Genomic DNA, 15,627 nt, shown 5'->3' with positions numbered 1-15,627 from the left:
GTGGACGTGCATTGTCGTGCTGAAAGAGCACGTATCGTTCCCGTGAGAGAAATGGCGGTAGTACGGAGGTAATAGTCTATGCAATATAACAGACACTTTTTACATAAATGTGCAGAAACACCAAACGTGACTACGAGTTGTAACTGACGGCTCCCTACACAATGAAGCCTGTCAAAATACACTCCAGAATAGGCAGCTATGCCATACACGTGTACGTTCATCACTTGCATATAGACACAACCTACTCTCATCATCACTCAAGACACCAGAGCGCCGTTCCACCCTCCAGTCGACCATTTCCCGACACCAGAGTAAACGTGCTTAGTGGTGTCGTGCTCTTAGTGGTAGCCTTGCCAAAGGCACATGTGATCTTAATGCTGCTTTAAGCAGGCGGTTCGCCATGATCTCTGATCACATAGCAAGTGCAACATGTGTCAGGATTGTTTCCGCTGGATGATGTTTGGTCGATCACCTCTGCTCACACATTGCGTCAGTCTTGACGTGCGTCAGTAGTACATGGACGTCCAGCACCTGGTCTACGACGTGCGAATGTTCCACAGACCACTGCTGAAAGAAGCAACACACCAGCAATAAACTATGCCCAACATTTTCAGCAGTTCGTCGGTACGTTCGTCGAGCTTCCTACAGGCCCATAATGCTACACCATTAAAATAGCTGAAGGTCTTCAATGGGAGTAAGTAATTGTCGGTGAGGTGTGGTTTTTACACTGGAATGAATGTTGCAAATGCTGTCCACCTCTAAATTCTGCACAGTTACTACCTGCTGAGTCATCACAAAGGGTATACAGACAGTCCTCCTCAGCGCCATCTAATCGCCGATGATTGTGATAAATGAATCATTATCACTACCAACCCTCAGCAAACACGTATTACACCCAGGTGCCAATCCTTGAGGATGCTGCATTATTTTCTGGCAGTGACTTCAGGCAATTTCAACAATGACTTCAAAAGTGGGTTTCACAATCAATTATTTGCTTTCCTAACAATGTGTAGATCTGCGGTGTAGATCTGCGAGTATTGGCAATTCCGACGATGGCTGAAAAAGTGGGTTTCACAGTCAATGATTTGCTTTTCTAACACTGTGTAGATCTGCGATATATTATTTTAAGAAGAAAAGACTCCCTTTGTGTGTGTTTGTGTGTGTGTGTGTGTGTATGTGTGTGTGTGTGTGTTTGTAAAGGGAGCTAAAATGTCTTAGCAACTGTGTGTGTAAATAATTTCATTAATACAGTACAGTGGTGGTTGATCCAGGATGGGATTATTGCCTAGTTTTTACCAGGGAAATACAATATCCTGTATTGGTGGAGGTACTTAGATGACATCCTCTGCTTGACAGATCAACCAGAAAATAAAATAGGAAAACATGTGGACATAAACACATTAGACAAAAGCATAAAGTTCCCCTTAGAGACAGAACAAGCAGACAAAATAAACTTCTTAGATACATCCATTAAAAAGAAAAATAGCCAACACTTATCCAGCATTTACAGGAAAAATACCATGAAAGACACAATATTACATGGATCATCTAAGCACCCAGAGACCCAAAAAGAATCTGTCCTAAGATACATGCTCCAGAGACTAAACAAATTACCATGTGACAAAACAACCATGATAAGGAGCTGGACATAATTATGCAGATAGTATAAAATAACAGATACCAGGAATTCCCTGTAAAAAACTGAACAAGAAAATTTATAAAACATAAAAATACAAAAGAGCACACAAATTCAGAAACACACAACATCCACCAAAACACACACACCTCCATCACCACCGCTGCACAACAAGGGCACCACACAGAAACAGAAACACAGAAATAACACATGTACGGTGAAGAACAGGAAGAATGATGTAAACAACAACAAAAAAGTGAGTAACGACAAGAATTAATACTGTTTATAGTAGTAAGTTAAAGTATGAGAACTGTTCATGATCCTAGCAAAGAAAATTGTAAGAGAAAACAAGAAACATATTGTTACAGCGGCCACTGAAGAGGCCCTAGATCAAAGCGAAACGCATTTCGTAATAATAAGACTTGCATAAGACAGTATTTAATCTTTACAACTTGTACAATGCGGAGCTCTCAGGCCGTCAGAGAATTTGTCTTCAGCAGTGCAGAAAACCATGTAATGTTCCCAACCTACTCAGTGGAAGTGAAACTGCATCTGAGCCACGAAGCTGGCGAGGCATGAATGCGTTTCCCTGAGTTCAAAAGAGTAATACATATGCAGAGACTGCCATTAATATTCGATCACTACATCATTTCTAGCAGTGTGTGTTTCATTTTCACACATAAATTTAAAAACCTAATGTATGTCCAATAAACGAAAAATGTGTTCTCTTAATAAGTATAAATTGTGGCATGTACTATCTACTTAATAAGACAATATTTTCTTAAATAATATTTCACAGCTTAAATCTGTAGTGTCTTCAATATTCGGTCACCAAATAATTGTTCTTGAATACAGGAGTGATATTGGAACTCAATGCTTTGTGGGATATCTCTTTTTGTTTATAACTACTTTCAAACTGTCTTGCAATTTTCCAACATTTTTGTGACATTTCTCAAACCCAATTATTATCAATTCGCCTCCACTTTTTTAAGGTCTTTTTCGAGTTTATTGCACTTCTCATGACCTTTGTGTCGAATTCGTCTCATAAAGTCTCTATTGGATTCACATCTTGTGTGGTGTCTCAATAACTTTAGAACATTAATAAAGAAGTCATTCTTTTACAAGATGTGATGCATGCTTAGAAAAATATCTATGTAGATTTAGTCCCCAATATTTCTGTAATCTCTTCCATATTTACTTTCTGGATGGCGTGATGTACCTTTCTCTTTAACGCACTGCCAGTGAAAGTAACCTATCCCACGCTGTATGACGAAATTCAAACCCACACTAAAGTCCTGCCGTATTTTACAGTGGGTTGAAAATCTTTGCCTTCAGTTAGCCTTCTGTATTTCGACACACCATAGTTATACCGCTTCTTGAAAAGAAGTTGAAATCGCTCTGATAAGCAATTACATCATGCCAACATATGACCGTTTATTGAGTAAATACAGTCGTGGTCTCGTAGAAGTTGTTACTTTTTATTTGTGGAGGACAGATTTCAATCTACTACAGAGGTCATCATCAGATCTACGTACCTTGGTAATAGCAGGAATCGCTGACTTGGAGCAGTCCCACGTGGAACAATGCCAGTACAGATTGCCCTGCTCCATGTCAGGGATTTCTACTACCACCAGCAAAGGAATGTAGATCTAATGATGATTTCTGTAGTAGATCGAAACTGATCATCCTCGAATAAAAAGTAACAACACATACATGACCACGATTATGTTTACTAAATATTTATAATACTATTAGGTGGCTGTTTCCTAGAACAGTGGTCTAAAAAATATTTTATGTGACCGTTTATTGCGGTATTCCCTTGCGAACTGGAGCCTTTTGCCTCGATTAACTTTGTTTATGCCAAAAATTCTTCCTCGCCGCTCTTCTGTTGTACCATTTTCACTCTTAATCCTAGTCGCACCTCTTGCTTGCCAGATTGTTGCAGCAGCTAGAGCTAAATTATAATTATACTTAATAGAGGTGCGTTAAACGTATTTTCAGTTTAGAATATGAACAACCATCAGCTGTATAATGGAATGACGACAATAAAAATTTGTACCAGACCGGGACTCGAATCCGGATTTCCCACTTATTACGAGGGGTCGCCTTACCCTTTGGCTACCCGAGCACGACTTACAGCCACACGCAGACTTCCAAATGTCGTCAGCTATGTGTCTGCAACCTGTACTGATTCATCCATTACGTATATTTAACTTGAAAGTCCCTTCCCCATTGTCGGTGGATAAATTCGATATTGCAGTACCTGTGTTATTCCGAATTAGGATGTAATGTTTCTTCGGACATGTACGCACGCACAGGCACTGCAATATGACACTTAATAGACGATTGTGCTCAATCTTCTATATTCCATGGACTAGCAGTATAACTTTGACTGGAACGCTTCACATGGTGAAAAGAGTTCTCAGTGTCCTAACTCCATTTAATTTCCATGCATTCCATTGCCATTTTGTAGACTATGCGGCAGGACATATGATACTACGTTAATTATGTTAGGGTATTAAACTACAAATTAAAATAAAAACTCTTCCGGCTTACATATGCTTTCCAAGATCATGTGAGACTGAAATTACATTATCGACATTCCCTCTGTTCAGGACTCTTTTCAGCATGCCTAAGTTTTAATGCTATGCTTTTCCAACTGCAGTTATTGGAGGTTACCAAGACGGAGGTGACCGTTAGGTAGGCTCCTCGGTTTGAAAAAAGATGCCAGATGTGAGGGAGTACTTTCCAGGAAGGTGACTGACTGTTGGGACCAGCCGAGTAATGCCAACCTAATAGATCTGCGGAGTTCCCTGTCAGTTCTTTTGTAAGACAGCTATAGCTTTTTGTAGGAACGGCCATTTTTGGTGGTAATAGAAAATTGTGCCTACCCCAAAAATCTTTTGTTTGTTTGCAGCAACTGAGCAGTACTTTTATCAGTGTTCTGGCGCAGTCAACACGTGGAGTCTATGTAGTTGGTGTCCATTATAGACGACCTCGTGGTAGGCGCCATGTAAGCGAGAGTCTGGCTCTAAGGCATCACACTTGGGAGTAGTAGAAGCCTTTGAAAATCGAGTACGACGTTTATAACTCTCCAGATGTAATAGTGCTCTTGACTCACGATATCGGAAAATAACCGCCGGGCGCTGTCTACAAAACGTGGCAATATGCTACAGGCTACATGCTAGGTGGGACGCTATCAGGCTCCACTGTTACCCCTCATTGCTAGTATTTCCCTCACGCTTGTCTCAACCCAATAGTGGCCTCCTGAATATCATTACATCCGCCCCCTGTCCCCGGTAGCTGAATGGTCAGCGTGACGGATTGTCAGTCCTCTGGGCTAGGGTTCGATTCCCGGCTGGGTCGGGGAATTTTCTCCGCCCAGGGACTGGGTTTTGTGCTGTCCTCATCATCATCCTATCACCCTCATCGACTGCAGGTCGCCGAAGTGGCGTCAAATTGAAAGACCGGCACCCGGCGAACGGCCCGCCCGACGTGGGGCCCTAGCCGTACGAATAAATAAATAAATACCATTATGTAACCTCTATTTTTAAATGATGCTTGATCACATGAGAAATCTGATATTCAATGCCAGTGCTCTCATTCCTTCCGATTTCAGTGTTTAATATTTGTTTTTCTATTTGTTTGTTCATTTTAAATGCAGAATATATTTCAATTATAAGTCAAATTTGGACTCATTCCATTGTTATGGTTGTGACATGGCCCTTCTTATTTACCTGTGTCCCATAATAATCTCTGATGAATCAATGATCAAAATGACTGATTCATTTACATCTGTAATACGATTGAGCCAAATACTTCCAGCGCCACAAGATATGACAGCACGTGTTAGTGGCGGACAGGCGAAATGTCCACCAGAGAGGGAACGATAACAAGTAACCAAGCAGAAACAAACATACCACACACAGTGCACATTTATACAAGTCATTCACTTATGCTACCGAATGTGAAAGATCCTGTGGTATCCTGTATCAACCCCCAGAGGTGTATTTAAGTTGGCAAGGAAATTTAAGTTTCCGACTGATACCAATAGCAGTCGTGCGGATCCAATGATGCGCGCCCACTGAGCTGTGCCTCCAGAGGCTCTGGAATACGGGCGTCCACTGCAGCCACAATGTAGGACAGCCGGTGGCAGCCATAAGGCCAGCTTGCTCTTGGAGCCTCTTCGCTATGTGATGCTAAGCAGACATTGCCTAGCAGATGTGCCTCACATTTGTTGCTATTGTATGAGCTGACCTGTTATTTCTTGCTGCATTATTTGTAGTGAGTCTTCGTACTTTTGGAGAAATACAAGTTAGGAAAATCTTCTGTTTACTGTGTTGACTTGTTCTCTTATCGTTTATGCTCCCGTCCAGCTTTCCTACGACCCCAGTTGGCACGCCACTCTGTAGCCTACCTCCCCATAGCGTTGTGTACGAAGATCCGTTACATCAAGACCGTTCCAAATTAATGAGTTTCAAAAATGTGCTTTTCTTAAGATTTTATGGCGATTCAATGACCCTCAGTTATTTAACAGTTATCTCTCTATTGATCTGGAGTATTTTTGTGCAATTTTTAAACGTAATCATCTGAATGACATGGAAAATCGTTAGAAACAGTGCCTGTTCGTATATTACTGACAGCCTGTGAAGCAGATTATACTTCTGCCTTGAGCGTAGCAGTAGTGCTGTGTGTACTCACGAGCATGTGCGCCATACAGGTGAGGGGTACGTCTGGCGGCGGCGAGTCGAACGGCGGGCACAGTTCCCCAGCGCGCAGGCCGTTCACCATGTGGTACATGAATTCGTTGCGCAGCTTCAGGTCCTCCAGGGTCTTGTTGCACGATGACAGTTTGTGCAACCACTGCAGAGCCAACTTGCGATCTGAACACACCATAGACTGACAAATCAATGTTGTACCGTCCTGAAATTACGTCTCGAAATAACAATTTGAGTAACAGTATGATAAAAGGTTGACGACAATACCGAATTTCTAACGGGACAAAACAGATAGAAGTCGAACACTGTCGCTTGCCATTAATGAGAAATATAACGTCTCAAACAAGGCCAAATAATATCGGAAACTGGTGAGGATATGGTCAATAGTACTAATTACATTTAATGAAAAACACAATATCGTGTATGTTCTACAGCAGGGCTTCCCAACGTACGGTCCGCGGACCACTTAGGGGTCCGCCGGCCCTTTCTAGGGGGTCCGCGGCCACCTTTCACCAAATCGTGTAAAATAATGAGTAAAATTATTGAATAAAACTGTGAAAATCAAACTCATCACTATTTTTTTTTTCCTGTGAGAAACATGTGTATAGCACTCGAAAGTTGGCAATAACATTCGATCTTTGGCAATAATATTTTACAGTCGGCAACACAAACCAAAACATTGGTGCGGCTCCCGCTGTCGGAGGCTCGAGTCCTCCCTCGGGCATATGTGTGTGTGTGTGTGTGTGTGTGTGTGTGTGTGTGTGTGTGTGTTGTGCTTAGCGGAAGTTAAACTTAGGTTAATAGTGTGCGAGACTAGGGACTGATGACCTCAGCGGTTAAATCCCATAGACTTTACATACATTTGAACATTTTTCTTCGGATTTCACGAAAAACCACACACACACACACACACACACACACACACACACACGACTGTTACGAAATATGCATCCTCCTTACACAACAGTTGCCAAACAGTGGAAGTGAACAGACCACAGGCGGCAGCTTGTCAACAGCGAACAGTTTGGACGTGACGTCGATTGCTCTTGGAGGAAGGCAGGTCCAACGTGTGAAATGTCAATTACCAAGTAATATTTTTCAGGCTATAGTGTGTTGAACAAAGGGAGTAAATTTACTAGTAAGTGGCAATTCAAATTGGATCGTTAATTTCAAGTTGTTTTCATTCATCTCTAAACCAAAGGCTATTGATACTTCGATGGAGGGGGGGAGGGGGGGGGGGGGAGGGAAGGGGGGTCATTGGGAACATGGCACTTGCATTAAGAAGCTTTCAGTTCCCATGGGTTTTGCTCTGAAATTTAAAGTTCCTGTGCTCTTGACTGACTAGGGGTCCGCCATGGATTTTCGACTGAAGAAGGGGTCCGCCAGCTGAAAAGGTTGGGAGGCCCTGTTCTACAGTGTGAATTTGTTTTGCTATGCGGCTCTCAGCTTGCAATCTAGTGTCGATACTTTTCATTCTTTACACTAACGTTTGTGCCAACTGTGTCACACAGAAAGATCATACAGAATGAGACCAAACCCAATGGAACGGTGGAACATTATATGAGCAGTTAACGATTAGTTAGGCGTAAAGGCGTACTTTCTTGACAGACCAGAAAAGCCTACTTTACCTGAAGTCTATACAGGTAAGGGGTCATCAAACGAAGCTGAAACGTGAAAGAAAATGCCAGCATGAGTCGTCGACGACAATGAACGCAGTGTGAACGCATGAATTCACATGGGACATAATGATAGCTGTAAAGGAAATTTACTTATCATACCACGACGTTTGAGCTTGAATTGCACTAATTTTAAGTACTACGTTAAAGTATATATTTCATCTTGTGAAATTTGTTGTAGATAATCCATTGAAGATCAGAATGAATAATGACACCCATAATTACAACTTTAGAAGAAAATTGGACTGCGTTATTCATAATTACCACAGAAGTGTATGAAAATGCTGCTACCAAAATATTTGATCGCGATATTAAGTGTTTGATCGGCAGAGAAATAAAATTTGAAACAAGTAGAAAAGGTTATTTCCTTGCAACTCTATTCCACAGACGAATTTTTACGTTTTAACTAGGACCTTATTTCGTACAAAAGTGTCACATACTTACTTGTATAAGTATTGTGTAAACTCATTGGTTTCACATTATTACCATCATCATGCTACATGTACCTAACTAACCAACCAATTGACTTAAGTTTGAAACAATGAGCTCGATTGCTTTTCGGACTGAAGGATACCAGTATAGCACAGTAAGGAAAGGGCAAAGCGTGCAGAGACGACTCCATACTGCAATGAATGTATTCTTGTTTAATGATGCTCCTTTGTGCTCAGTGTCATTATTATTGTTATTATTGCTATAACAATAATAGTAATAATTATTATTATTGTTATAGCAACGTGTCCTCCAAATATCAAACACACTCAAAGTGATGTCAGAATACAACTTCTTTCAGCTTGAGAATTAATATTATCAGTGAAGCAATAGTCTCCACACAGAGACCTCAGTATCAGCACCCTAGATAGTATGAATAACGACAAAAAAAGTCAGACACCTACATGAAAACTTTACTAACTTAATGTGTCTAGAAAAAAATCTAAAAAGAAATAATAGTTAAATTTAATTCAAAAATAAACATAGTGATCTTTCGGGAATTCTTGCCGAAATACACAATTTACAAATTTTTGGGTATTCAATTGAGCTGACAATTTTACTATCTCTAATCTTTAAGTAAGTTAGTTAATAACTTACTTAGTTAGCTTTATATTTTGTTGATGACTTATAGGATTGACTGTAATGATCTCGAACTAGTCACTTTACATTCACATCATACATTCATATGTAAACGTGGCTACATGCAGACCACTTGCATATTTTTTAATGCAGTTGTCAGTAATTCCCATACACCACCTTTTACACATTACAATAACTGAAATTCTTGTACAGGATAGAAGGAATTGTCAAGTAGAGACCCTTCTGCTTTGATTTCACATTTACTTTTGCCATCTGTCAGCATTTTATGTCATTGGGTAAGTGATCAAAAATTTTGAATGCAACAGTGTGCACCCCTTTTTGTGCTTAAGACAACCTTAATGTGGTATAATGAATGTAATTATTCTTCTGATAATGTAATTATGGACATCATTGTTCATTTTGAGCTGCAGTGGATTATTTGCAAAAAATTTCACGAATATATTGTAAGGCAATAGTCAAAAAGCTACTAAACAGATGTGGAAAGAAGATTGCAGGTGTGCATTACATATTATTTTCACTGCATTTTTTTTGCTGAATATGAGTTATCCTGAAACATTTCTCCTAACATTATTGAATGAAAATATGCGAAATTTGTCAACTTACTGATTTGTCTCTCCCAAACCTTTGCAGTGATTTGAAGTGCAAATATAGCTGAATTAAAATTTTTTTCAGAGATCCAAAGAATGTTTTTTCAGTTTAAATGCTCATTAGAATGGACACCTGAATGTTATGAAGCACCCACCCTATTTATTATTTCCTTGCCATCTGTTACACTTGTCATTGGTGTACTAACTCTAGATGTGTAGAACTGAATAGCTTGTGTCTGTTTGAAATTCAGAGTTGGACCATAAGCATAAAACATTCAATGACACTTTGAAGAACACTGTTTACCATTTAATCTGTTGCCATATGTACGCTTGTATTGTATACTTGAATACAACTAGTGCATCCAGAAAAATAACTAATTCTGCTTGTTATATTTTAGATGGAAATGTATTACTCATACACGAAATAATAGTGGACCTAAGATTGAGCCTTGTGGAACCCCAAAGTGTTTTCCTTCAATCAGCAGAATCTCCCCCAACTGTATTGGTTGAATTATTAAGTATAACTGCTTGCATTCTTTTGGTTAGATATGGCAATATCCAATGCATGGTTATACCATCAATTACATACAACATCAGTTTATCCAGGGGAAAATCGTGATTCACACTGTCATATGCCTTAAATAGGTTACAGAAAATGACATTTGGCGCTTAGTGGTTGTAAAATTTGGTGAGTGCATGTGTAAAGGGCTTGCCCAATTGAGCAACTTTTCTGAAATACAAATTATTATTTATTGAGGATATTATTGTTGCTCAAGTGGTAAATTGTTCTAGAATATGTGACCTTCTCAAATATTTTAGGAAATGATCTCATTAATGACAGGGGCTGCTAGTTGTTGACGTCTGTCCTATCACCTTTCTAACAGAGTTGTTTAACGATGGCAAAATTCAATCTTTCTAAAAAATGCCCAAAGTGATGCATTTCATGTTTCATCAAAGACGGTGGTTATTATATGAGAACCTCTTCAGTACTTTTTGGGAAATACCATCGAATCCACGTGAAATTTTATTTTTCAGGGAATACGTAAGTTTCTTCATTTCAGAAGGAGAAGTGGGTGAGACATTCAAATGATTGAATTTTATATAAGTTGCTTGTTAACACACTCTTTTGATTCTTCTTGGACCTGTTTTACATCTACATCTACGTACATACTCTGCAAGCCAACGTATGGAATGTGATGGAGGGTAACCTGTATCATTACCAGTCATTTCCTTTCCTGTTACACTCGCTAACAGAGCGAGGGAAAAACGACTAACTGTATGCCCCTGTATATGTCCTATTTTCTCGCATCTTATCTTCATAGTCCCTATGCACAAAGTATGTTGGTGGAAGTAAAATCGTTCTGCAATCAGCTATAAATGCCGATTCTCTAAGTTTTCTCAGTAGTGTTCCTCAAAAAGAATGTGGCCTTCCCCCTGGGGACTCCCTTTTGAGTTCCTGAAATATTTGCATAATATGTGCATGTTGTTTGAAACTACTGCTAACAAATCTGGCAGCCCGCTCGGAACTGCTTCAATGTCTTCCTTTAATCCAACATGGAGAGTACTCCAAGCACTGGGCAGTACTCAAGAATAAGTAGCACTAGCGTCCTATATGCGGTCTCCTTCACAGATGAACCACACTTTCACAAAATTCTTCCAATAAACCTAAGTAGACCTCTCGCTTTCCCTTCCAGTCCTCACACGCTAGTTCCACTTCATACTGCTTTGCAACGTTATGCCCAGATGTTTAAACAACGTGGCTATGTCAAACAGGACAGATCGAATATTACAGGTTCGTTTTTCTTACTCATCTGTTTTAAGTTACCTTTTTCTACGTTTAGGACTATCTGCCACTCATCACACCAACTAGAAAATTTGTCCAAATCATATTATATCCTCCTACAGTCATTTAATGACGACACCTTCCCATACATCAGAGCATCAGCATCATCAGTAAACAGCCACAGATTGATGCCCACACCATACACCAGATCATCTGTGTATACAGAAGATAACAGCACTTCTATTACATTTCTGTGCCAACGGCCTTGCCACAGTGGTAACACCAGTTCCCGTCAGATCTCCAAAGTCAAGTGCTGTTGGGCTGGGCCAGCACTTGGATGGGTGACCAGCGCCGAGCGCTGTTGGCAAGCGGAGTACACTCAGCACTTGTGAGGCAAACTGCAGAGCTACTTGATTGAGATATAGCGGCTCTGGTCTCAGAAACTGACATACGGCCAGGAGAGTGGTGTACTGACCACATGCCCCTTCATATCCACGTCAAGTGACTCCTATGAGCTGAGGATGGCACGGCGGCCGGTCGGTACCGTTGGGCCTTCATGGCCTGTTTGGGAGAAGTTTATTACATTTCTGTGGGCAACTCTGACAATACCCTTGTATCTGATGAACACTTGATGTCGAGAAAAACATACTGGGTACTATTACTTACGAAGTCTTTGAGCCACTCATATATCGAGGAATTTATTCTATACACTGATACCTCCATTAACAGTCTCCAATGGAGCACCATATCAAATGCTTGTCAGAGGTCTCGAAATGTGGAATCTGCCTGTTGCTCTTCTTCCATACTTTGCAGGACACCATATGAGAGAAGGCCAATCTGAGATTCACAAGAACGATGTTTTCTAAAACCGAGCTGACTTGTGGACAGAAGCGTTCCTGTCTCGAGGAAATTTATTATATTTAAACTGAGAATTGAAGAATTCTGCGGCAAACCAATGTTAAGGATATTGGTCTTTAATTCTGCGGGTCTGTTCTTTTTACCCTTCTTACCCACTCTTCTCACCTACTCTTCTTACCTACTCTTCTTACCTGCTCTTTTTTTTCATTCACTTGGAACTTTGTGCTGGGCGAGAGGTTCGCGATAAATGCAAGCTAAGTAAGGGGCCAGCGCCGTAGAGTCCTTTTTGTAAAATCGAACTGGGATTCCATCTGGTCCTGGTGACTTACTTGTGTTCAACACTTTCAGGTTTCTCTATACGCCAGGAATGCTATTACTATGTTGTCCATATGGGAGTCTGTGTGATGATCAAATGACGGTATGTTTCTATGATTCCCCAGCGTGAACTATTTTTTAAAAACGATATTTAAAACTTTTGCTTTCTTTTGCTACCCCCTATTACCACACAAGACTGGTCAACGAGTGACTGGACAGAAGCCTTAGACCCACTCAGCGACTTTACATAGAATCACAATTTTCTCAGGTTCTCGGCTAGATCTTCTGATGAGGTATGACAGTGGCAGCTGTTGTATGCTCCGTGTACAAAAATTTTCACTTGGACACTAATCTCTACTAACCTCTACTTGTCATTATTTGCACATTCTCTTTTGAAATGAAAGTGCAACAGCCTTTGCCTGCTCAGAATTATTCTGGATATCTTTGTTAATCCACAGTAGTAGAGTGAAGGCGATCCTACTGCATTTTGTTTGTGCAGATTACCTACAATCAGAGACAAGCATATATTCAAGGTCAAACCTATTGTTCTGTTAACTGGTTTATGAACCCCTCACGCTTCATTTATGACACCCTGGGGATAATACATCCTCCTCCCTGACCCCTCTGGAAGATCCCCACCCTCCCCTCCCCCTTGTTGATACAAGCACACTTTTGATATCAAGTTGATTGACTAATCTATTAAATCGATCCTTTAATTAAATCTCTCACTCTGGGAAAGCATGTGGCCTTCCCTCCCATTCCCCACTTACCCTCCCCATCTGGAAATTGGTTAGCAAAAGACTCAGTCTGAGCTGGAGAGGAAGGATCTCATGACACAAAATTTAAATCGATGTCAATAATAATAATAATAATAATAATATATTGATGGATATTCTTTATGTAATCAGTTTGCATGAAATAGGACTCCCCCACACGTGTAGAGCTCACATCTGCCCCATTTCCCACGAGGTATTTACTATAAGCACTGAGGAATGGAATGAAATGTGGTATATTAGCCGCCATTTTGGGTCACCTCCTCACGTATCTGCAGGGTGCCGCCACACCCGCAATGTCCTAATTACAGCTACAAGTAAATGCGCCATGAAGGCTGAGGCAGTTTATAGGCCATGGTAGAATGAAGTATCTCATGCTAGCTGTTCTGCAAAGCAAACTACAGCTCTCCGTCTCTTTGTATGCAACGATCTTTTTTTAAAGTGTATTTCGAGTCACCCTGATACTAGTTTTGTGACATCATTAATTTGTGTGTGTGAATTAGCGACAAAATTCCACCTTATATTCCCAAAATCATGATCATGTGACTAGAAATGAATTATTTATTAACTTCAGCACTATTTCTGTATCGATTCCCTGTCAGGTATTTGCTTTGGAAGGAGGGTGTCTCTCTCACCCTCTAGTAAAAATGGTTCAAATGGCTCTGAGCACTATGGGACTTAACATCGGAGGTCATCAGTCCCCTAGAACTTAGAACAAACCTAACTAGCCTAAGGACTTCACACACATCCATACCCGAGGCAGGATTCGAACCTTCTACAGTAGCGGTCGCGCGGTTCCAGACTGAAGCGCCTAGAACCGCTCGTCACCCTCTAGTATCCGACAGGTTGGTCCATTCAGACAGCCCACTTGAGATAGCGGTGGACGCTGAGAGCAAGTGTGCTCTTGTTCGGAGAGGTATTAGCTCAATGCTGCTTATGGCGGCCAGCACAGACACCTCCGGTTCCATCCTCCAGCGCACAAGCCCTCACCACGCTGCTGCACAGACCTGCACAGTGAGGCAGCCGACAGCCATCGTGGGTTCTGGGTTGCATGGCTGGGGCAGCCTGTGAGCATGGCGAGACACAGGGATGCTCTTCAGATGTGTTTAGCAATCTGTGATAGTGTAATTACGTGTTCCCTTACACAATCAGAAAGAAAAATGCGCTACAATTGTTTAAATATTCCACACACTGCAATCGATTTCCTGATAAGTTCTTTAAGTAAACTATATTCCATACACCACCTTACATTCCGTTAATTTTTTTAATAAAAAAGATCCCACACATTGTCTACATTGTTTAAACAATATTTCATACACTGAAATCGATAAATCAATATTACCAGAAGGGGGAGGGTAGGCAAGGAAAACTAAGTGATTCGATTTAATTAATTAACTAATTAAATTTATACAGTGGTAGGAGGAGGGATATTCATATAACTTCAAGCAGCTCACGAATACTGCAAGTGTCAGAATTGAGCTACTTCCAGCCAATTTTTTTCTATCGATTTAATTAATTAGACAATCGCTTTGATATCAGAAGGCACGCTGGGTTTCTGAGAGGGTGTTGAGGGTGTGGGTGTGACACATAGAACTACTTAACCCAACAACAGATTAAGGATGGATTATGCCCATTATGTCATAATCCTTCTAGCAGAAAAATAGGTTTGCCCCTGAGTGTGTTTCCCTTGAATGTATGAAACTCACACTAACAAACTGTACTGATGCCAACTCTTTATCCACTTATCAAGTATACCACAAATAAACTGTATAAAACACACGCCCACTAACAGGTCTGAGCAGATGCATGGTTCTAGAAAAATAACTCCCTTAGTCAATTTTATTGGGACTGTTGCAACAATATGTCTGCTTCCCACAGTGTCCAAAAGTCTTGTATCCTGGCCTGCAGACAACTAGTGAGTGATCCTAGCACCACAAGCAACATTGGTGGAAACTCATACAGTGTAAGGTTTCACGGCCGGTATTGTCTTCACTTAAAACTTCCGGGCTGATAGGCCGTGGTCGAAGTATAAAACTCTCTCCTGACGTTTCGTCTTCGACTGCGGGCGACATCCTCGGAGGTAAAGCGGCGAACTGCGAAGAGAACTCGACGAAGCGCTGATTATATAGGCAGTACAGAGGGCGCCACAGTCGATCACGTGGCGTCGGCTATGAGATTGTCTCTGGTAATGC

The 15,627-nt window shown here is 40.8% G+C and overlaps 1 protein-coding gene across 1 annotated transcript in view; it reads right to left on the bottom strand.

Moving 5' to 3' along the window:
- LOC124620177 overlaps window positions 1-15,627 on the bottom strand; it is a 68,472-nt gene that overhangs the window by 13,020 nt on the left and 39,825 nt on the right. The window contains exon 3 of the mRNA XM_047146847.1: window positions 6,338-6,511. Within this exon, the coding sequence (XP_047002803.1) occupies window positions 6,338-6,511 (174 nt within the window). The remainder of the gene's footprint in view (window positions 1-6,337; window positions 6,512-15,627) is intronic.

Source organism: Schistocerca americana, chromosome 6, assembly GCF_021461395.2.
Source record: "Schistocerca americana isolate TAMUIC-IGC-003095 chromosome 6, iqSchAmer2.1, whole genome shotgun sequence".
Classification (NCBI taxonomy): Eukaryota; Metazoa; Arthropoda; class Insecta; order Orthoptera; family Acrididae; genus Schistocerca; species Schistocerca americana.
The sequence above is the reverse complement of the archived record's forward strand: the minus strand, read 5'-3'. Positions and strand labels throughout refer to the sequence as shown.